The sequence below is a fragment of the Pogona vitticeps genome, chromosome 2 (assembly GCF_051106095.1).
Source record: "Pogona vitticeps strain Pit_001003342236 chromosome 2, PviZW2.1, whole genome shotgun sequence".
In the NCBI taxonomy this organism is placed as follows: Eukaryota; Metazoa; Chordata; class Lepidosauria; order Squamata; family Agamidae; genus Pogona; species Pogona vitticeps.
In genome coordinates this window covers 62,054,880-62,079,588 of record NC_135784.1, presented here as the reverse complement: position 1 = coordinate 62,079,588, position 24,709 = coordinate 62,054,880, and the positions used below count along the sequence as shown (strand labels likewise).

Sequence of the window (24,709 nt, the reverse complement as noted above, 5' to 3'; positions counted from 1 at the left end):
GATGTGCCCAGTGATTGGTTGTTCAAACTTTATAGGTGCTGCACATTATGCTGATGTGTGGAGTGTTGTGTTGGAGAGTAGTTGCACGAAGTGCTGTCCGTTCCTTTGCTGAAAGTGTATTATTGAGTCTGTTGACTAATGTACATTGTTCTATTGTACATACAGTGGTGCCTCGCTAGACGATGATAATCCGTTCCACTGAAATTACTGTTCAGCGAAATCATAGTCTAGTGAAAAGCATTTCCCCATTGGAATGCATTGAAACCTGTTTAATGCGTTCCATTGGGGAAGAATCGTTGTTGTCTAGCGAAGATTGGCCATAGGAAGACCACTTTGCAAACCGCCGATCAGCTGTTTAAATAGCTGTCTTGCAAAGCTTAGGTCCCGAAAACACCCGTTTTGCGAGCAAGGAGGGAGCTGTCAAAATCGCTGTCTAGCGAAAATTGGTTTGCGAAGCAGGGACCAAACATTGTCCAGTGAAATTCCCCCATAGGAGTTACTGTTTTGCGAATCGCTATAGCGATAGCAAAAAGTCAATGTCTAGCGAAAAAACTGTCATGCGGGGTAACTGTCTAGACCACTGTAGTCTGTAAATACACTTCTGCTGAAGGAGCCTACTGTCTCTGTGAGTCTCTTTGCTTTCAGCCTGGAAGACTGACTTGTCTCGGGGCCATCTCTACATCCCAAGTCTTGACACACTATTACTGGACTTTTGCTATACCTAAGGAATATGTCTAGGCTCAGCAGCATTAGCTACAGCCCAAAACTGCTTATCCAGTCACTCCACTGGCTGTTTCTCCCACTCCTCTGCCTCTTCCAGCTTCCCTCCCCAAAGCCCCCCCCCGTCTCCTTTGACATTTCCGTCCCTTTTTATTCTTCCCATTCTTCCATCTTCTGGCCCTCTAGCAGGCTGTGCTGCCATTTCAGCAGATTTTGCATGTAAAAGGTTCTGAAATCTCCAGGCAGAAAAAGGAATACTGTACTTGTTTTGGAAATCCTGGGAAACACCCTCAGTGCTTTTTATATACTTAGGAATGACGGTAATCTAAAACAAAGTCCATACAAGCAAGAGGATTGGTTTTGCAGAGTTTGTAGGGCCAATTTCATATGCCAGATGGTTCACGTCTGCTACTGGCATAGTTCTGTTCAGATAAATTTTTCCCTTAGAGATGCATCCGTTCTGTTTTCATTGTTTAATGCAGCTTATGTATGAGCAGTTGTTCTTTAAAAACAAGGCACAACAGTGCCATATTTTAGTGGCACAGGGCAACAAAACAGCTCTTTCCTGTTGAAGCAAGGTGTATAAGCAGCATCCACCTTAGTTTCCTGTTGATTTGCACTTAAAAGAAAACACAATTCCACTGAAAAGAAGACATCCACCTCGTTTTCCTGTGGCTGCTCTGCCACTAGAATTCAGCATTACTGTAGTGGCAGAAGGATGTATCAGCACCTAGTAACTTAGGGATTCCATCCTCCCTAGTTTCCTACCCCAACTAGAGTATTCCAACTCTATAGACTTTGGCACTGTAGGGTTTCTGCGATTGACCTAAAGTTGTATTCTTAACCTTTCCTGATCCTGCATATCATGTAGAATCTACAACGCCTCTAGAAAGTGTGAAAGTCCAGGTACATCAGAAAAGCTGTTACTTGTATGACCTTCATGCATGAAATAGTTTTCCTATAAAATGTTTTTCCCCTTTATCAGTTATTCATTGAAGAGCCTCTTTGCATCTGTAGCGTTTTGAAGGGTAGCTATTATTTTACCATTTTAATTTTCCCAGCTGTTCAAATAATTGTTTTAACCTCTCCGTGCCTGAAAGCTTAGTGCTGTTTCGAATCCCCATTGGTCGGCATTATAATTGTTCCATTTCATTTTTATAGCTCTTGAGACTGGTTTTTTTTTATCCCTTTCCCCTGGAGTATTATGCAGTGAATGCCTCTCTGTCTCATTCTGCCTCTGAAATTGTTGGGTGGCCTGTCTCTGAAGACAGATGATGGTGCTGAGAATTCTGATCTTAGCCTAACAGATGGATGTGTGTGTGTGTGTGTGTTTGTGTGTGTGTGTGTGTGTGTGTGTGTGTGTGTGTGTGAGAGAGAGAGAGAGAGAGAGAGAGAGAGAGAGCGCACATACCAATATCCGGTTTTCTTGGATCCAAAATATTTGGATCAGATAAATAACTTACAAGTTTAGATTCCTCTTAATGAAATTGAAGGAAATTGGATGCGTGGAAGAAGAAAAAGCTATTCCAAGAAAAATACCTCCCAAACATGCCTACACTTTGAGTTTGGTAACTCTAGAAGTGACAATTACCAAAAATGTGTGTTGGGCAGATGACATCCAAATTCAATACAGTTTTTCTTTATTAATATCCAAGCCATGTTACTTATCATGTTTACCTGGACATCTATGTGTTTATCTCCTATTTCTACACTACATTTGCAGCATAATTGCTGCAGTGTGGCTTCTTCCCAAGCTCCAAAGACAATGGGAGTAGCTGCAAGCCAGATGGAAAAAGACAGTTCTCCAGCTCTTTTGCCATAGCGCTGCTCTCCAAGCTAAGAACAAGAGCAAAGCTAGCATTGAAAAATGGTGTCATATGGATTCCTCCCACTTAATCCAGAAATGTTGACACTCCTTTTTGTTGTGAAAAACAGCCGTGCTGAATTGGTCTGTATGCCACAAATATGACCTGAAAAGGGTCTCTGTGTGGCATACATAGAGAGATTGGCCAGAATCCTGTTGGTTAGATATACAGATGTTTGTTTAACATCCTAAACTGAAGCAGCAAATTGCCACTAGTTAACAAGTTGCCATTTGCTGCCCCAATTTGCACCATTGCATTTACACTGGAGTTACTAAACAATATAATTCTGGCTGCCACATATGTGAGACAAGATAGGCAAAGGTGTGTAAACTAGTCATTAGGACCCCTTTCAGATTTGCAAGAGGGTTTCAGGACAACTGAAAGTTACTTAATTACTGCTACTTGTTATGGCAAGAAAATGGAGACATTCTGCAGCTTAGTCCTGAGCCAGTCATTGCTCTTTTCAATAATTAAAATGGATTTGTAGGAGCAAACTGTATGCAACTGATCTTACACAGAAGAAGATGAGTGGAGAAGAGTAGATAGAAAGAAAAGGTCCTCCTCAGGTTTTCTAGACTATCCATCACTTGCTCTGGTCTGTGCTCACTGTCCTTCTACCTAGACTGATACTCTTAGATATCCTGATGTTACTTCCTTGCTTCTCACATTTCTTTCTGAATTCTCTGTGGGAAAGACAGATGAGACATCTTGCCTTTCTTCTTGAGGGGTGAAGGGACAATCGTGAGTTATGCATTCCCACCTTAGTTGGCTGGAAAGAGGATTCCTATTTTATTTTCTGTTTTAGTGTATTTCTCTAATAAACCCTAAGTTTTTAATTCCTTTGGAACAGTTAAGTCTCAGTGCTGTTGTTGTTTTTCAAAAGGGAAGTGTGCTCTGCTAACCATTCCAGTTTTCAGAGGTTGAACCTGCAATTGTAACTTTTGTTTGGTGCTGCTTGGAAGGGAGTGAGTGCAGAGAATAGTCCTATTCAGCTGTTCCTAAACTTGGATAAGGTTTCCTTACTTGGAGAAGAGCAAGTCGACCCTCCGCTCTCTATTATTGCCTTCTAGAATTGAAAAATAGCAAGTCTAGGAGGAAAATGTCTCTGATTGCATGTAGGCGTTACACCTGTGCATGAGCAACAATGCTGATTTTTCAGGGGACTTTGTTCATAGGTCTCTCTCTCTCTCTCTCTCTCTCTCTCTCTCTCTCACACACACACACACACACACACACACACACACACACACACACACCTCCCTTGAAAACCTATTACTCTCTACATGTAGAAAGCAGTGATGAAGAGGATAGGGGCTAATTTGTGCCACTATTTTATTTATTTATTTACAATATTTTTTAGCCGCACCATTGCCAGTGGGGAAGGCTAAATGCGAAATCATAGAAGGGCTTATAGTCCATCTACTCTTTTTTTCCATTACATTCTTTATTTTATTTTATTTTCACAAAAAAAGAAGAAAACATGGGAAAAAGAAAAAAAAACGAACTAACCCCTCAAATTGAATTAACCCCTCCCCTCTTTGGAGTCAGAGACTCCAGCCTCGTTAACCCTTCTGCTCTCCCAATTTCATTTCCAGTATATACTGAGTAGATATACATACATCATAAACTTTGCCCTAAACTCCTGTCTTCTTCTGGGCTCAAGAATACAGTGGTGCCCTGCATAGCGACGATAATCCATTCCGAAAAATTCGTCACTATGTGGATTCGTCGCTATGCGGGGCAAAAAAGCCCATAGGAACACATTAAAACACATTTAATGCGTTCCTATGGGCAAAAAACTCACCGTTATGCGGCTGCCATTTTCACTGCCCGGTATGCGAGAAAAGGGCGCGAAAACACTGCGGACGGCCATTTTTTCCATCAGCCATTTTGGAACCGCCGATCAGCTGTTTTTTAAAACATCGCTATGTGAAAATCGGTAAGCGATCTCAAAAAACAAATCGCTATGCGGATTCTTCGTTAAACGGGGCGCTTGTTAAGCGAGGCACCACTGTATATTAGTTCCCAGCTTTGTTTTACATAGTATCTTGGTTGTTCCCATAGTGCTTCTGATAGAGTGTCCAGTTCTGCTGTATCCCATAACTTCTTTAACAACTCTTCTCTCTTTGGAACCTCTTTGGTTTTCCATTTTGGGGCCCAGAGTAGTCTGGCTGCTGTGAGTATATACATAAGACAATGCTTCAATTTATTATCATTAATTCCTGATATGACATTCAGTAATGCCATTTCAGGTTCTTCGTAGTGGTCTCTGTGAATGCACACAAATGGGTTATCCTGCGCCTGCGCAGGAACGTCCAGAAGATTCTAGAGCTTAAGAAAAAAGAATCAATTAGCTCCCACTCCCGCGGGGTATATAAGACCGGCCTCCTCCATCTTCCTTTCAGTTCCTATTTTTCCGCCGTTCCTGTAGGACGTAGGGAGAGCAGAGCTATCAACCGTTAAGTACTTAGCCAGCTAGCTACCTTTTTTCTCTTGTTTTATTATTTACTTTATCTTACTTTAACGGTTATTTGACAGAACTTGCTGATTTTGAGTCACTTCTTGTGTTCTGTCGCGTTTCCCCCCGCCAATCAACGATTCCCCTTTTTCTCTTTTGTTTATGGCCCCTCGGGCCTTCAAGCAGGACAAAACCTCTCCTCCTAGCCTCAGTCTCATTCCTGCTCTGTTTGAGCTGGTAAAATCTTCTTGGGACAAACCTCCTACATTGCTCTTTAGTTAACAGATTTTCATATGTGGTCAGCATTCCTTTCTGGTTCAAGGCTTTTAATGTAAATGCTTCTATAGGTGCCACCCACAATGGGATTTTCTCATAGGTTTGTGCTTGGAATTTTTGCCATACCATCCCTAAGGCCTTCCTAATAATGTGTTCTCCAAACTGTGAGTGTTCCTTATGTTTCCCGTACCATACATATGCATAGTCCATCTACTCTGACTCCTTGCTTAGTGCAGGAAATCTGGAACTGCAACATCCCATAGAGATGGCTGTCAAACCTCTGCTTGAAAACCTTCAAAAAGAAAGAGCTCACAACCCTTCAAGAAATTGATTCAGTTGTCCAAGTGCCTCTACCATTAAGAAGTATCTCTTAAAGTTGAGATGTAATCTAATCTGCCATAGTTTAAGCCAATTATTTAATCCTCTCCTTGGGAATAGCAAATATTTTTGTTCCCTTCTGAGTGTCACCCTTTTAGATATTTGAAGATATCTATAGTTGCTAGGTTAGTGGCATCCCAAAGCCTGAGATCCAGGGGTAAGTTGTTGAGATGCTACAAGGGGTAGATGGTTGTGATTTTATAAGGATAAGCCCTCCAGCAACCACTGCAAATGATGTGCTGACTTTAGCAGTAGCAACAGCTTTAGATCATGTAAGTGCCCCGCATGAGAATATTATGTGCCTCATCTGTACACAGGGGAACTGTAATGACCTAATAATCATATTATACTCTTGCAAATTTCTGTGGCAACGGAGGTGTCCCTGTTCTGCAGTTCAGCCAAATCACTGGCAGGGCAGTTGTCAGATTTGGAAAACTTCCCCACCCCCACCCCATGGATTCCATGATCTTTCAGAGAAGGATCAGTCAGTTAGCTGCTACCTACTAGAAAGGGCGCGTGAGACGTGGTGGCGCTGCGGGCTAAACCGCAGAAGCCTGTGCTGCAGGGTCAGAAGACCAGCAGTCGTAAGATCGAATCCACGTGACAGAATGAGTTCCCGTCGCCTGTCCCAGCTCCCGCCAACCTAGCGGTTCGAAAGCATGCAAATGCAAGTAGATAAATAGGGACCACCTCGGTGGGAAGGTAACAGCGTTCCGTGTCTAAGTCGCATTGGCCATGTGACCACGGAAGATTGTCCGGACAAAACGCTGGCTCTATGGCTTGGAAACAGGGATGAGCACCACCCCCTAGAGTCGAACACGACTGGACAAAAATTGTCAAGGGGAACCTTTACCTTTACTAGAAAGGGCAGGGAATGCCTTCTCCATCCCTTACCGACAAGTGGAAGTTGACATAGCCATAAAGAAGATCAGAATGTTAAACCAAAAATGAGAGAACTAGTGAACACTTCTTTGAATCCTTTGTCTCATTGATTGCTTGTGAATTGAAGCGGGACTTCATCTGAAGTGGCTTCAGAACTTCAGAACACATTCCCTGTAGACCTGCATAAGAGCAAATCCTGTTTAATCTTTAAAAAAGAAATGCAAAGCACACCTTTTCAAAGCTGGCCCTTGGGCTATAACATTCTGCTTAATCATTTGATTTTATGAACTTGATATAGCTGTTCAAATGAGGTGTTACATGCATGTTATGGTTATCAACCCCTAGTGTAGGATGTAAGTAGCTTACAAATATTTTAAATAAAAAATCTACTGCTTAACTAAATTAATTTCTCCTTGTTTTTGTGGGACTGAAATAGCATTTGTGATCTTGGTACTCACTTTTACCCTAGTTTGCAGCTCATGTTGTATTACTGCCTACATAACTGTCAGCATTTAGGACAGGTCTTGACCTAGCTTTCCAGTGCAATTAAAAAAGTAACTAATTAGTGACAAACAGGGCTAATGTATACATCTGCCCACAGGTTAAATTAGCTATTATGCTAATTATACTTCACTGTAAGGCCCAAATAAATTGGAATCCCTGTTGTGTAAAAGAGAATGACCATCATTTTCTCTGCTTTAAAAGATTCCCCAAAGCTCCAGCCATGGTAACCAGTGCTTCACTGGGCAATGCTAAGATTTTTGGAACTTAGGAACACTTTGGCAGTTTGATCTCTCAGCAGAGTGGCTTTGATGCTCTTAGTTGCACCTCCATGATGGATATAGAAAGGTGAAGCTGGTTTCCATTTATGTTGTATCACTCAACTCTTGACAGTGCAGCACTTACAGGACAATTGTATTACAGTAATTTCCCATGTAAGCAGACTGATTGGTGCTGCAACAAAAACTTCTATACTGTATAGACTCAGAACCCCCTGATGTTCAGTCTGGATTCCAAAAAGAAAGAGGAAACAGAATGCTTTCCCTTAGCAAAAGGTTTCAGATAAAGGTGTCCTTTATCTCCCAATCCAATCTGTATGTAGAACATATCATACAAGAAGACAGATTGAGGTCAGATAAAGTATGAATGAAAACTACTAAAAGAAACATCAGTAATTTTAAGATGTGCAGATTATTAGCATTACTGTATTATTAGCAGAAACCATCAATGATTTGTAAGGATCTCTGATGAAAATAAAAGAAAAAAGTACCAAAGCTAGGCTGCAGTGGAATATTAATAAGATAAAATTCTACAGAAGAGCTAAATATGTTTAATATTGACAACAAAGAAATTGCAATTGTTGCATATTTTGTATATCTTAGCTAGCTGAATAGCTCAGTGAGTTTGGTATCTCGCTGCCAAGCCAGAGGTTGGGAGTTCAGTTCCCTAATGTGCATCCTAGAAGAGCCAGTCTGTGTAGCCTTGGGCAAATTGCACAGTCCCAGGATGCCCCCAGAAGAAAGGAATGATAAACAGCTTCTGAGTACTCTACCTAGAAACCTCTGAAAAGAATCACCATAAGTCAGAATGAACTCGATAGCACCCAACCATTATTGTATACCTTGGTTCAATTACCAATCCAAATAGACACTACAGCTAAGAAAACCAGAAGACTGAGACTTGGGAGAGCAGCTAAGAAGGAACTAGAAAATACTCTCAAATGAAAGAGTATGTCACTGGAGGCCAAGGCCAAGATCTTCCACACAATTGTATTCCCAATTATTATGCATTGATATGAAAGCTGGACAGTAAAGAAAGTAGATGGGAGAATAATCTGTTCATTTGGAATATTGTGCTGGAGGAGAGCTTTGCACATATCATAGACTGCCAGAAAGACAAAACAAGTGAGTCTCACGTGAAATCAAACATGAATTTTCTCTTGAAGCAAAAATGACAAAACTGAGGCTAGCATATTTTGGGCACATCATGAGAAGACAAGACTACCTGGTAGGAAATAATGGTAGGAAAAACTGAGGGCAGCAGGAAAAGGGGAAGTCTAAGTATGAAATGGATTAACTCAGGGAAGGAGACTATGGCTTTCAGTTTGCAGGAGCTAAGTGGGGCTGTTGGTGATAGGACATTTTGTAAAGTCCTCATTAATGGTTTCGCCATGGGTCAGAGGTGACTTGACAGAACATAGCAAGAACAACAAAAGAAATTACTTCCAAGAGGTTCTACTGCTAATAGCCCTGCTCAAGTCTTTCTAACTAAGGGCCATGGCTTCCTTTATCGAGTCAATCCATCGAACAATTAGGTCTTCCTGTTTTCTGAGTACAATTTTTGTGGTTCATCAGTATATTACCTATTTACCCAGGGGACTTAAAAATAACCTAAATGTACATGAATTTGTCTGAAAGTTCTAAAAGTTCACCATCTCTTGCATTTCCCTGAGCATTCTTCTAGGTTGCATCATACAAATCAGGCCAGTGTAGGCTTCTTGAGCCAAATTATCTACAGCCTACTATTTCTTGCTGCTGCCTTCATTTTAGCTATCACAGCCAACATGCTGCCTGAGCATCTCTTGCCCAGAGCTTTCCAAAGATAAAGGTTAGAAACAAGTTGCTGTGACAGGCTGTTTGGACCCCTCTGCTATTTTTCTGTACCCTCTTCTCTTCACAGTGTGGCTTTTCTTTTACTTATGTGTTAAGAGACACTCCATGAGTGATTTATATTTCATCAAATTGAGCGTGAAATATCTGACTGCAAAACCTATCAATCTGATCCCTATCTCTCTCTATTTCTTTAATTAGGGAAGCCCTGCTGAAAAATGTACCCATCATCTACAGAGAAATGGTGTGTTCCTAGACCCTTGGCATAAATCTTGAGTTATTCAGGTGCCAAAATACTGTCAGAACTGACAGATCTTAGAAAAATTCACCCACAGGCAGAATACTATCCATTATTTTAGCACAGAGTGGTGGACGGTAAGGAAAATCGGCAGAGAATGTGTCTTTATCAAGTTTAATTGGTTTTTCCATTGACAAAAGTCGGCAAATTCATTGAGAGAAGAGAGCCTATCAGGTATTTTCATCTTTCTATACAAGTACTGAAGGATTTCAGCCTTGTCTCTGCCTATCTTGGCTTTATGCCATCTCACACAGCAGAGTCTGCAGCCTAGAAAGAAGTCAATGGCTGACCAGGATGAAACTTAAAGGGAACTATTACAAGAGCTAGTCTAACTTCATTCAGGAAATGTTGGAAATGCAAACTTCTTATAACTTTCTAGAGTTACCATCTAAGTTTGACACTACTTGAATTATAGCAAAATGAGCACAATTAAAATAAACAATGAATGGAAACAGTGAAAATAAGGTGGAAGAAAGGAGTCTTCAAATATGCAATGCATTGGAAAGAACTATTCTGAAAGTGTTTTAGTTGGAATTTGCACAGTTTTTCAGCATGGCTGTGCCCTTTGTGGAAGGCAGTAGCCCCGTGTGTACCTTGTCATGTTATGTGTTACTGCTACCCTAATAAGGTTTTCAAGGTAAGTGAGATACATAAGAAGTCATTTTACCACACAGAGAGAGAGAGAGAGAGAGAGAGAGTTTCTATAGCTGAGCACGGATTCAAACTCATACTTCTCGAGTCCTAGTGTTTCACTTTACCCATTACACTGGGTGCCATTTGTGGATACCTACCTAAGAATAAGCCCCACTGAACAGATTGGGACTTCTGTATTAACATGGTTATAGTGGTAGTGTTACTGCACTCTTTTAGCAAAAAACATTCTATTTATAGCTTTTTTGTCACCTCCATTGTCCTTAAGTATTGAGTTCCTGTGGAGGTTTCTTTGCTGTGTCAGAAGTCAGTTATTGTTTTCCTTTATGAAAGTTTTTATTGGAATAAATAGCACAGTAAATGTAACAACTTTCTGGTTTTGCTTGTGTTTGCTATTGAGAATAATCAGTCTGTTTTAGTTTAATGTGATAAAAAAAAACTATACAGGATTCCCTTGCCCCTTAAAATCCTCTGAATTTATTTATTTATTTATTTATTTATTTATTTATTCAATTTATATGCCGCCCAAACTACCCAGAGGTCTCTGGGCGGCTTACAATAATTAAAATTCAATACAGCAAAAGATAAAATAATTAAAATACAATTAAAATACAATTAAAATTGCCATCAGACCCACAGCTAATATTATTTCAGTTAAAAGCCTTCTGGAACAGGAAGGTTTTGACCTGGCGCCGAAATGTCATCAGCGTCGGCGCCAGACGAATCTCAGTCGGGAGGGCATTCCATAGTCTGGGGGCAGCTGCCGAAAAGGCCCTTTGTCTACAAGCCGTCCCTCTTACCTCCTTAAGGGACGGCTCTTTCAAAAGGGCCCCCTGGCTAGATCTTAACTGCCGGGTAGGTTCATATGGAAGGAGGCGGTCCTTCAGGTATCCAGGGCCCAAGCCGTTTAGGGCTTTATATGTCAAAACAAGCACTTTGAATTGGGCCCGGGCAGCAACTGGTAGCCAATGTAACTTATACAGAATCGGCTTGATATGTTCCGTGGCAGCTGCACCACTCACCAGCCGCGCAGCTCGATTCTGGACCAGTTGCAATCGCCGGACCGTCTTCAAAGGCAGCCCCACGTAAAGCGCATTGCAGTAATCTATGCGGGATGTTACCAGTGCATGTGTGACTGTCATGAGACTCCGCTCGTCCAGGTAGGGCCGTAGCTGGTATAATTTCCGCAGCTGAAGGAAGGCGCCCCTGGCCACCGAGTCCACCTGGGCTTCCAGTGTTAGACTGGGGTCCAGGAGCACCCCCAAGCTGCGGACCCTGTCCCTTAGGGGGAGTGTAACCCCATTCAGGGCAGGGAAATGGCCCTCCAGCCTGTCCGGCGAAGCACCCACTAACAGCACTTCCGTCTTGTCTGGATTGAGTTTCAATTTATTAACCCTCATCCAGTCCATTATCAGGTCCAGACACGAGTTCAGCACAGAAACTGCCTCACCTGGATTGGTGGAAAACGAGAGGTAGAGCTGAGTATCGTCAGCATATTGCTGACTCCTCAGCCCAAACCTCCTGATGACCTCTCCCAGCGGTTTCATGTAGATGTTGAACAGCATGGGGGACAGTATTGAGCCCTGAGGAACCCCATGACATAAATGCCATGGGGCAGAGCAACTGTCCCCCAGCACCACCCTCTGGACACGGTCAGCCAGGAAGGAGCGGAACCACTGTAAAACAGTGCCCCCAACTCCCAACCCAGCCAGCCTATCCAGAAGGACACCATGGTCGATGGTGTCGAAAGCCGCTGAGAGGTCCAGGAGTATCAACAGGGTCACACTCCCCCTGTCTCTCTCCCGGCAAAGGTCATCGTACAGGGCGACCAAGGCAGTCTCTGTACCAAAACCCGGCCTGAAACCCGATTGAAATGGATCCAGAAAATCCGTTTCATCCAGCAGCGCCTGGAGTTGCCCGGCCACAACCCGCTCCAACACCTTGCCCAAATAAGGGAGGTTCGCCACTGGTCGGTAGTTGACCACCAGCCTTGGGTCCAGGTTAGGCTTTTTAAGGAGTGGTCGAATCACCGCCTCTTTCAAGGCGGTAGGGACCACTCCCTCTCTCAGAGAGGCATTCACGGCCTCCTGGACCCAGGTGCGAACCCCCCTGGCTGATCTTCCAATTAGCCAGGATGGGCAAGGGTCGAGCGGAGTGGTGGTAGAACGGACAGATCCAAGCACCCTGTCCACATCATCAGGTCTCAACAATTGAAACTCATCCATTAATACTGGACCTAAGCACGGCGCACTGGACACATCCTCTGATTCTGCAGTAACTGTGGAGTCCAACCCACTGCGAATCTGAGCGATTTTTCCGTCAAAATGTATGGCAAACTCATCACAGCGAGCTGATGAGCAGTCCGGGACCTCCACCGGATTTCCCGGTTGAAGAAGATCCCGGACCACCCGAAACAGCTCTGCTGGACGACATTCTGAGGAAGCAATACGGCTGGAGAAATATTGCCGTTTCGCCAGCCGTATTGCCACGAAATAGGCCCGATAATGGGCTCTAAGTCGTGTTCGATCGGACTCCCAGCGGGATTTCCTCCACCTGCGCTCCAGCCGTCTCCCCTCTCGCTTCATCGCCCGCAGTTCAGAAGTATACCAGGGAGCTGTCTGGGCTCGGCGAGCAGGGAGAGGACGCTTAGGCGCAATCGTGTCAACCGCCCGGGTCATCTCCCTATTCCATAGGGTGACCTGAGCTTCGACAGGAGCGCCGACCATATCAGACGGATAATCCCCCAGAGCATTCAGGAATCCATCTGGATCCATTAGTCTCCGAGGGCGGATCATCTTAATAGATCCCCCACCCTTGCAGAGGGAAGAAGACGCTAATAGACTGAACTTGACCAGGAAGTGGTCTGACCATGACAATGGGGTCACGACCAGCCCCTCCACATCCAAACCACCATCTTCCAGTCCCGTTGAGAAAACCAGGTCCAAGGTGTGGCCCTTCTCATGCGTCGGACCGATGACACATTGAGACAGCCCCATGGTTGTCATGGTGGCCATGAAGTCCTGAGCCGCCCCAGTCAAGGCAGCCTCGGCATGGATGTTGAAGTCCCCCAGCACCAACAGCCTGGGAGTCCTCAACATCAGGTCCGAGACTACCTCTGTCAGCTCAGGCAGGGAGACTGTTGGTACGCAGCAGGGTGGGCGGTACACCAACAGAATCCCTAACCTGTCTCGCGAGCCCAACACACAATACAGGCCCTCGAGACCTCCTCTCAAAGGGACAGGAAGCCTGGTCAAGGAGATAGAATTTCTCACTATGCTGCTTTTCGTTTTCATTTTGCTCGGCAAAACTCCAGTTCCCATTGCATAAATAATACAAGATGCAAGCAAGGTCATTTGCAGATACTGGTTTGCCTGTTCTGCTGTTCAAGTTTTGCTTCTCTTTACATAGTGCATCACACAATATTATGTCGGTGAGAGCCTGATAGCCACATTATTGGAGTCTGGGTAGTGTTTAAAGTCCCACTGTAATTCCAGTGAAGAGTTCTGTGGAGTTAGAGGTCCTGCTACCCTGAGACAGACTCACACTGCTACTCTTTTTGGAAATTGCAGTTCTTCGGTTGCTACTTGTTCAACAAATTTTATTGTCTGAACCATTTTTTATTCTATCGCCTGTGCTTTCTGTGTTTTGAGAATCCAATATTGTAAGCACTTTTTGTTTTTCCATTTCAGCTTACTTTCTTGATTTTGAAAGCTATAAACAAATAGTTATTTTGTGTTCACAGTACCACTTATTATTGTAAATACAGGAACAGGTGATACCTTTAACTGACCATTAAGACTATAAAACAAACAAACAAACAGCAAGCTTTCAATAATAAATCATTGTGGATAGTTTCAAACTTATGTGTTGTTATCAATATCTCAAATTCGCAATCTGCCCCCCCCCCCCGCCTTTTGAAACTCAAAGAATTTCTTTTTAGCTTGAGGAGTAAAGAATGTCCAGGAACATGGCCTGTCTCTAACAGAGTTGGGATTAGAATTTAGTTAAACCACCAGGTACAGTCAATTTAAGTAATTTACCTGGTGGATGCAAGTATTGTGTAGCTTCCTGCTATTACCTTTTACTTCTAATTATTTTTCAAAATTCTTGCCAGAACAAGTAACATCCCAGAAACTTTTAATGATTTGCAAGAAAATAGTTACATATTGTTAATGACGTATCTGAACCAATTAATGCATCAACTGGATTATTTATAGTGTGGAGTAATTGAATGGGTAATACTTCTTCCTTTAAAATATAATGTTGCATATCAGACTGACTGGTTTACAAAAATAAAGGACAGATGGAACATAACGGAGGCCATTTGCCTTCATTTTCAATCTCATTCTCACCCTACATCAATGCAAGCAGATTTCTGGAACCAGCGCATTCTGTCTCTACAAGTTACATGGTCCCTGTTTTCCATGAGGTGCATTGATAGAACATCATAGTAGAGCAGAGAAATTGTCTTGGAATTTTCATATGCTGTGTTATCCCTGCTTCCCAGAAGTAATTCCCACTAATCAGTTCTTCATGCATCTCTGATTCACAGGTAGTTTTTAATTCTTATGTCCTGGCTCTCTGTGTTTCTTCTGTTAATACTCTGCTGTCTGTTGGACCCTGTCAAAGTTGCATATCTGATGAGTTTGCCTTCCCTGATTTCTGTCTATCTTTTCAGTGGCTTCTTTTATATTGCACTCCAATGATCCTAACTGGCATCAACTCTGATCTGCTTCACCTCTTGGACAGACTCTCCTCTTTTGTTGTGCCACCACATCCAGTGAGTGATTAATTCAGTTGAGGCTCCATTTAACTGCAACATCTCTGTCATCTAATGTTCAGTTCCACATGCTAGGGATCCTGTTGAACTATGAAACCATTTTTTTGTCCAATGCAGTTGTACTTTTTTTTTTTTACCACATTAGAATAAGAGACTGGGGTGCCATTTTAAATCTTTGATTTAAAAAAAATCAGAAGTGACTGGATCCTTGTGTTGATGACTGCATTCATCAATTGATGACTGAATTCAGTCATCAACACAAGGGACTTGGCCCTGAGACTTGACTAGGATGAATAATGTGGCCCTGTGAACATACTTCTGATTACTTTGCCTAACCTCAATTCCTGTTATTTTGGAACCTAGTTCCTCTTGATTTCAAGTTAGTTGTACCTTACCCAATTTGCAAATGTATCCCAGATGCATTATTGACTGCATATCTGCTGGCTAGTGGAGCGTAGCAAAGAATTTCAGAAGAAGATCAGTTTATGCTTCATATACTACAAGAAAGCCTTTGACTGTATACATCACGAGAAGCTATTGGTTGTTCCGAAAGAAATGGGTGTGCCTCAGCATTTGGTTGTCCTAAAAAAAGGCATAACCGGTATTGTGAACAAGAAGCTACCATTAAGACAGAATAATATGGAGATACATTTGGTTTTCTATAGACAAAGATGTCAAACGCGGGGGTACATTTTATCCACATATCTGTTCGATCTGTATGCAGACCATCTCATACAGAAAGCCAGACTAGATTCAGATGAAGAATTAGTGAAAATCGGTAGAAGAAACATCAATAATTGAAAATATGCACATGGCACCATCTTACTGGCAGAAAGCAACATTGACTTGAAATTACTTTTAGTGAAAGTGAAAGAAGGAACTGCCAAAGCAGGACTGCAGTTGAACTTTAAGAAGACGTACATCATGAGTATAGAACTGCACAACTTTAACATTGACAATGGAGAAACTGAAATTGTTAAAGATTTTGTATATTTGTTTCAAGCCAAACAGACTCTGAAGCCAAAAGAATCAGAAGTCTGAGACTTGTAAAGGCAGCAATGGAGGAATTGGAAAAGATAATCAAGTGTAAGGATGTGTCACTGGAGATCAAGACCATGACCATCCACACTATTATATTACCAATCACTATGTATGGGTATGAAAGCGGGACAATAAAGAAATCTGACAGGAGAAAATTTGATTCACTTGAAATGTGGTATTGGAGGAAATCTTTGTGGATACCTTGGACTGCCAGAAAGATGAACAAGTGGGTCCTAGAGCAAATCAACCCTGAATTATCTCTGGAGGCAAAAATGTTGAGACTGAGGCTGTCCTACTTTCAACATGTCATGAGAAGACAAGATTTTCTGGAAAGGACAATGATGCTGGGAAAGGTTGAAGGCAGCAGAAAAAGAGGAAAACCAAATGCAAAATGGATTGATTACCTAAAGGAACCACAGGCTTGAATTTACAAGAGCTGAGCAGGGCTGTTCAGAACAGAACATTTTGGACATCTCTCATTCATAGGTTCACGATAAGTCGGAGGTGACTTAATGGCACATAACAACAACAAATTAGCATCAAACATACAGCCCCTTCCTAGTAGTATTTTAAAACTAGATTATGTGGCTGTCTTGTTTTTTCCCTTCTCTTCTGTATATGTTCTTTAATTGAGCTTTCTGAGCCATTGTCTGCATAGCATATCAGGATTTTTATCTTGCAAAGGTCTCTATAAATATGTATTGTACTGTAGGTATGAGCTCTTGAAATTGCAGGTGCTGGGAGGGGGACAAACAGCATGCAGTGAGAGACTGTGTCTCCAGAGACAATGGAAGTATGATGGCACAGGGAACTGTGGGAAATGGGAATCAGGTTTAGCTGCCTTGAGCGTCACCTTTTTAATAAAGCAGCTATTTATAGAATCAGCCGAAGCATTATCAAGTAGATTGTTAAATTAATATTTACATACTAGCTCGTGCATTTGTATGTGTGTGCATTTTCTCCCTTCCCTGAAATTCTCATTTGCATTAGTGCATGGACCTAAGGTGCATGTTTCCATTCTCCAAGCACAAAATTAGGTTGATTAAAAAAAACACAGCATAGTTTGCGGTATGGATTTGAAAGCCATTCTAGATAAGCTTCCTGCCTTGCATACCTACATGCATGATATATTTCTTTTTTCCCATCCTTTCCTCGGCCACATCCTCCCCAGCTCTCCCCCTTCCCCAGCCGTGCTTTCAGTAAAAGCCACTTTCAAAACCACCTTGGTTCTTAAACAGATGGGGGAGGAGGCTGTCGTAAGGCTCCTCTTGCAAGCGCGCAGGCACACAGACGAGACAGCATTTCTGCATAGCAATTCCTACTTAATCTCTGCCTCTTGGGGAAAGAGACTAAAATTGTCAATGGATTCTGGGTAATTTGGAAGCCAACAGACAACATGGGGTGTGTGGAAGGTGGTGACTTAACCCAGATGTGAAATCCCTGTCCCTATTTGCATCTTGTTGAGAGCATTTGCACTATGAAGGCTTTTGGGTTTTATACCTTTTAGCACAAATGAGCCAGCAGTGAGAATAATTGCTGCGCCTTGAAGCAGTATGGAATTCAGCAGGCTTGCACACCTGGGTAAGCAGTTTAAACTTGTATGCCTGTGTTTCAAGGGGAGAGAGTTATCGGGCTGTTTAGAGATTCCTGGCTCTACTACATGCTTGCCTAGCGACCTTGAACAAGTTGTTTAACTTCAGTCTTCTCCTTTTATCCATCTCTGAATGAAAATACTATGGGGCAGCGGACTTCTGGTCCTGTGGACCTCTGGTAGAAAGTGGTATTCACATTGATTTTCTTTGAAGGTGACAGAGAGCCCCCACTTGGCCCTTGGCAATTGTTCACTGCCATCGGCCCTGCACAGGTGACTACTAGACCAGAGTGACCATGGGCTACATGCACCACCACTCTGGTTTTATCTGAAGCTTATGTCGCCTGCTGCTGCTACTGGCATCACATCCACATACCTGCCATTGATTAGGGTTACCAGGATTGGAATGCTTCTGCTTTTGTCCTGTTCATGCCGTCAGAGAAATTACTGTCTTTTGGCATCATTGTGAGGTTTTGGAGGCTTTAGTCTCTTCTTCTTCTTCTCCTTCTCAAGGTAAAAACCCTGATCCTAAAGCAGCTTTTCAACTCTCAGCAATCTGGAGGAGGACTACCATGATTGTGTAAAGTCTAAAACCTTCCCACACTCCAGTGATCTTAAACTCTAAGGACCTGAGAATAGACATAGCCAGGTTCCTGAGCTCACACAACAAAGTTCTCACCAGCCTAATGGCATGCTAAAATCTCAAGGTACATAGTCCCCAACAGTTCTGGAGTTTAACCATTTCTTTTACCCCTTGCTAGTATGATACCCCTTAGCTAATCCCTAGGGACCTCCACCAGAATCTTCCAGAAGACAAGCAACTTGGCATAAAGCCACATTTTACTTCTCATCAGAATGCAGATGTGAATACAGCTCCAATCCCTGATGACTCATATGACCTCTGGCACCTCCTTATTTCTTAATAAACACACATGGCCCTCTCCTAAGAACTGTCAGCATTCTAGCTAACACGAACTTCTCTCTCATCAGCTTCCCAAGACAGATCCAGTCTGCCACTTAGCAATTATTCACACCTAAGGAGTGTAAGAAATGTTAGACCTTTTTTACAACCATTAAGATTGTTCTTTTCTTCCTGTCCTTTACAGCAGAGAGATCTGATAAAATACAAAGCCACCCAGACATTCCTTGGGTGGATGCAAAGTGGCAAGTTTTTGTCTTGGCTGGTGCTGCTATTTGCACTAAAGCAAGAGGAGGAAGATGATGCCTGGTTTTGCCATGTGTCTGATACAGTTCAAATGACCAGCAGTCCTGTTTTATAGTGCTTGTTTCCAGTTACAGCTTTCATGGGTTACATGGAAAGCTGCTTTACCAGGACATATTTTTCCCTTTCTATTCTTTTCCTCTATTTCTTTGCACTGTTTAAGAAAGCCCTCTTGTCCCTCCTTGCTATTCTTTGGAAGTCTGCATTCATTTGTCTGTAACTTTCCCTATCTCCCTTGCATTTTGTTCCCTTCTCTTCTCTGCTATTTGTAAGGCCTCGTTGGACAGCCACTTTGCTTTCTTGCCTTTCCTCTTCTTTGGGATGGTTTTTGTTGCTGCCTCCTGTACAATGTTACGAGCCTCTATACAAAATTCTTCAGGCACTCTGTCCATCAAATCTAGTTCCTTAAATCTGTTCTTCACTTCCACTGTGTATTCATAAGGGATTTGGTTTAGATTATACCTGACTAGCCCAGTGGTTTTTCCTACTCTCTTCAGTTTAACCTTGAATTTTGCTATGAGAAGCTGATGATCAGAGCCACAATCAGCTCCAGGTCTTGTTTTTGCTGGCTGTATAGAGCTTCTCCATCTTTGGCTGCAGAAAATATAATCAGTTTGATTTTGGTATTGCCCATCTGGTGATGTCCATGTGTAGAGTCGCTTCTTGTGTTGTTGGAAAAGAGTATTTGTGATGACTAGCTTGTTCTCTGTACAAAACCTTATTAGCCTTTGCCCTGCTTCATTTTGAACTCCAAGGCCAAACTTTCCTGTTGTTCCTTTCATCTCTTGACTCCCTACTTTAGCATTCCAGTCCCCTATAATGAGAAGAACATCTTTCTTCGGTGTCAGTTCTAGAAGGTGTTGTAAGTCTTCATAGAATTGGTCAATTTCAGCGTCTTCAGCATTGGTGATTGGTGCATAAACTTGGATTACTGTGATGTCATTCTGTCATTTTTGAGATTGTATCCCAGTACAGCTTTTCCCACTCTTTTGTTGACTATGAGGGCTACTCCATTTCTTCTATTGGATTCTTGCCCACAATAGTAGATAAGATAGTTGTCTAATTGTCGTTCTGCCAACTCCTGCGACATTGCTGGAACCAGTTGTATTGGCTCTTGCCTTTCCATTGGACCACTTCAGCAATGTGGAGAGGGGGGATCTGCTGCTTGGGTAACAGCCTATCCTCCATATTACCTTACCCAGGCTTCATGCTCTGGAGAGGACACTCCTCGATTCAGAGCATGTTACCATAGTCTCTCGAGACTGAAGGATGCCTATGCTAATTGTCTGAATTGAATTCACCCATTACCATCCCTTTTAGTTCACTGACACCTAGAATGTCAATATTTATTCTTGCCGTCTCCTGTTTGAGCACATCCAGCTTACCAAAAAAGTTCACAGTTCAAAAAAGTTCACAGTTCAAAAAAGTTCATAGATCTTACATTCCAAGTTCCTATGCAGTATTTTCTTTGCAGCATCAGACTTTCCTTTCACTTCCACACATGTCCACAGCTGAGAGTCCTTTCGGCTTTGGCCAACCACTTCCGCTCTTCCTCAGTAGCATGTCGGATCCCTTCCGACCTGAGGGGCTCATCTTCCAGTGTTATATATTTTAGCCTTTTGTTTCCTTCCATGGAGTTTTCTTGGCAAAGATAATGGAGTGGCTTACCAGTTCCTGCTCCAGGTGGATTGAGTTTAGTCAGAACTCTCCATTATGACCGGTCCATCTTGGGTGTCCCTGCACGGCATAGCCTATAGCTTCTCTGAATTGCTTCTCTGAATAACATAATCTACACAGTTGTTTTTAACATTTTTTTTAAATCCCCGATAGAGCATTGTCTGGAAAGGAGTGTGAGACATAAGGCACATAATAAATTGATGGACAAACCCGTTATACTGGTGGGTTGCTGAGAGAAAGAAGTCTCAGGGTACTTAGAAAGTGTGGCTGCTAATGAGAGGTAGATGCATGATGCCACATCTGTTTGTTAACTAATTGACATGGTAGAAGCTTTCATCATAGAGCTTTGAACATTACAGCAAGAAAGAGATTCTGTGTGATATGTATTGGTAGCAGAAGGGACTTTGGAACCAGAGTACAGTATATAAATCCAAGAAAGGAAGGAAGGACAGATAATTGAAAAAGAAAGAATAATCATTATGGTTGACGCTGAAGTTAGGATATAGGAGGACAAGAAATAGCACTTACTAGATCTCTGATTTACTGTTTGATAGTGGGAAAATCAGTTCACCTTTGGCTTGTTTTTGATTACTAAAGTGGTACATAAATATCTAGCCTGTCATGTTATATCCATATCTGGGCCTCAGCAACTCACAAGAGAATTGAGAGGATGCATTTGTTTGTGTTTTGTAAAATTAGTTAAAGAGCTCTTTGTAAGTGGTCAGCATTAAGGAATGCTGATTGATTAAGAGTATTTTGCTCTGGGAATATATCTGAGTCATCAAGAAAACTAATATGCCATTTTTGTTTACTTTTCCTGTGGACGTGCTGCTAGAATACATCTTTGCCATGTAATTTGGGAAACTATAGCCAAAATCCTGTTTCTTAGGGTAGTAAATTACACTAGGGTAGGCCCATTGAATCAGTTGGGATTTATTTGGTGAGTGATCTTCTTCTGTAAGTACCACTGATTCGAAAAGACCTACTCTAATGGCAACTTACTTTAGAGCTGTAATTAGGTATCCTTGACATTTAGCCCAGGCTCTAGGGGGTGGTGCTCATCCCCGTTTCCAAGCCATTGAGCCACCGTTTGTCCATAGACAGTTTCCATGGTCACGTGGCCAGCACAACTAGACACGGAACACCATTACCTTCCCACCGTAGTGGTACCTATTTATCTACTTGCATTTTTACACACTTTCGAACTGCTAGGTTGGCAGGAGCTGGGACAAGTGACGGGAGCTCACTCCATCGCGTGGATTCGATCTTATGACTGCTGGTCTTCTGACTTTGCAGCACAGAGGCTTCTGCGGTTTCACCTGTAGTGCCACCACGTCCCATAATTAGAGTAGGCCTATTTGAATCAATGGGACGTATGGCAGAATTGATTTGCCAAAGCCTCATTGATTCAGTGCGATTTACTCTAGTATGATTTACTACTCTAGTGCGATTTACTACACTAAGCAACAAGATTTTGGTCTGATTAATATTACACTGGTAGGCAGAACTAGATGATTTTCTGAATCCTTTCCAGCTCTATAATTACATACTTATGTAAAGTTTTCAGCATTTTTTTCAACTCCAGAGCACAAAATAGGTTTTAAAATTGTTGTGTGTGTACATACTAGACCAGCCTTTACCAAACTGGTACTCTCTATACCTCCCAAGGTTCCCCAGCAAGGCCATATAGCAAGAGTCAATAGGATATCAACTGAATGAGGATCTACTAGAGCAGTGCATTTCTTTCTGTCTGCATCAGGTTGTGAGGCAGAGCTTGGAAAATTGCTTTTGAGGACTAGAGCTGCTGGCAGGGGGATTCTGAGTTTTATTCCTGAAAAAAGTAACTTCTCCATGCTGTGGTTTTGAAGTTTCAAAACAGGTATGGTACTATTATCCACAATGAGCCTGGCCTCACAGAGACAAGAGTCATCCTCTTTCTTCTTTGTCTTATCCTCTGGGAATGTCATGCCCATACATTTGTCTGTGAATTCTCCAACAGGTGGACTACTGTTCAATACACCAGCCGACTGACCGTTAGATGTGTAGACTGAGAGGGTACTCTTTCCCTTAAGATGTTTCTGGAGAGGTACAACCATGAGTCATAATACATGAGCATGCATATGTGCCTGTGCTCACCCAGAGCAATACTTGTGACTATTCCATCAGAGAACATTTGCACTGTAGATACGTTTCTACAGATCAATCCTAAAATAAATTCAGCATTCTGGTATGTTTCTACAGATCATTCCTAAAATAACTGCAACATTCATAGGTGCTATTACTCACCTACCCATATTGCATATACACACGGACCTACACAGCCAGACACCCGCAACATAAAGGCTTCCAGTGCAGCTGAAACATGGTAACATTGTTTGCCCAATCACTGGCAAATGCACAGTGTTATTGTGTGGGCCTTGAAAGCCCTGGTGTTTTATTCTCTGCAAACTGAATGGCAGCGGCGGGTAATAATAACACAAGATTTAAAAAGCCAACATTATAGGGGCATTTACAGCACACACTGAGAGAGTGAAATCTCAGTGTGGCTGAGCTGTGTCTGTAGTGATCCTTTTTTCCCCCCTTATCCTTTTTCTATTTTTTTTTCTTTTTTTGCTTGGTAAGGAAATGATGGGCAGCTTTAGAGAAATGGCCACCGCTGCTCTCATGAAAGGGGGAGCAAGTTGTCTGGACCAATGCCATGGTAAGTGGAGTGGGACAAATGAAAAAGCTTTCTGCAAATCAAATCGCCGCCTTGTCCTCTTTGTACTGGGTGGGTTGGTTTTCAGGGAGAGTGATGGTGTTTTGATTGCTTGTTTTTTGCAGGCCAATGAAAAAGCAAAGGCTGGCTTATTTCAATTCTGCCAGCCTTGACTGCTGTAATTCAAGGGCTCCTGCTGTGAGCCCTTGTTAGGAACACCTTTAGCATTCAAGATTTGAAAACAAAAGAGGAATCCATTCAAGGCCATTCGTGAAACTGCCTCCCGAAGCCCATTTGGAGAATGGAGCATCTGGTTGTGCTATAAAGCCAGCCACCAAGGCATACTTCTCTTCCTTTCCCACCGTGGCTTTTGGTACCTGCCTAGAGATCAGCTGGAAATAGTTAGACACCTCTTAAACATTCTGATACGACTGATGTGCAGATCATTTTATGTGCCTTATATCATGTTTATTTCTATTTTACTGGACAGAGAGCGGTGTATGAGTACATTGCTCAGGAAAGAAAAAGGAAGGGTTGAATTTATTTGAGTGCTACAGCTGCTGCACCTTGCTGGCTCTGACATATTCGGTTTTCTGTTGGCTGTGGGGAAAAAAGGGCAGGGATCAAACCCATTTTACTTTCTGTGTAAGCTTGCTTATACTGACACACAGGTAATTTTCTAGCAAATATGTAGATAGACAGGGAGCCTTGTTGCGCAATGATTAAACTGCAGTACTGCAGCCAAGATTCTGCTCACAACTCAAGTTTGATCCCCAAAGGCTCAGGCAGCTGACTCAGGGTTGATTCAGCCTTCCTTCCTTCCTTCTGAGGTCAATAAATTGAGTACCCAGCTCCCTGCGGGGTGCAGTGTTGTAGGCTGTATAATTAAATTGTGAACCACCCAGAGAGTGCTTTAAGTCTTATGGGATGGTATATAGGCAGCACCCTTTGCTTTATATAGAAAAATGTATGTGCATGACACATTTTGAAGAGCCTTCCAATATAGCATAATCATTTGTCAACATAACCAGATTGTATAACATAATCAGTTGTGGTGATGTGATCCGAAGACCAGATGCAAATACAAGAAGCAGCCAAGGCTTCTACAGACAGAAACCTACTAAACGATGGGGGAGGGGGGTTTGCCTCAGTTAACAAGGGTAATTTTTGCCTCATTTAATGATTAATGAACTCCTGAATTAACACAAAATTAGATCTTTCAAAACAATAGGTATTTTGAAGCCACATGCTTTCTTTGTTCTTTAGCGTGGGAGTTAACATTTCCCATGTCATGTCACTGGAATGAATAGAAAACACGGCCCGTGGAAGTTTCCATTCACACACATGGTGCCACTTTTAATAGCAGCGAACAGAAACACATACACTTCTGAACATTTTGTCTCATTTAACTTTGGGAGTATAGCTAGCACTATCATTAGTCTTTTCAAAAGAAACAGATATTTCCAAGTGCCTGCTCTCCTTGATGAAGGCAGTAGTTATATAAGTTAATGTAGGTGTCTAGGCCTACAGATGCAGGAGGAAAAGTCATCTAATAATTCTGTC

General features: G+C 42.4%; 1 protein-coding gene across 4 annotated transcripts in view; it reads left to right on the top strand.

The window, feature by feature from the left end:
* Window positions 1-24,709, top strand: part of CHCHD6 (coiled-coil-helix-coiled-coil-helix domain containing 6) — a 341,446-nt gene that overhangs the window by 299,801 nt on the left and 16,936 nt on the right. For 2 of the 4 annotated variants that reach the window (XM_072989551.2, XM_072989552.2), the window contains one exon: window positions 14,816-14,917. The exons of the other annotated variants lie outside the window; for them this stretch is intronic. In XM_072989551.2, the coding sequence (XP_072845652.2) occupies window positions 14,816-14,917 (102 nt within the window). The remainder of the gene's footprint in view (window positions 1-14,815; window positions 14,918-24,709) is intronic. 4 annotated transcript variants of the gene reach the window in all.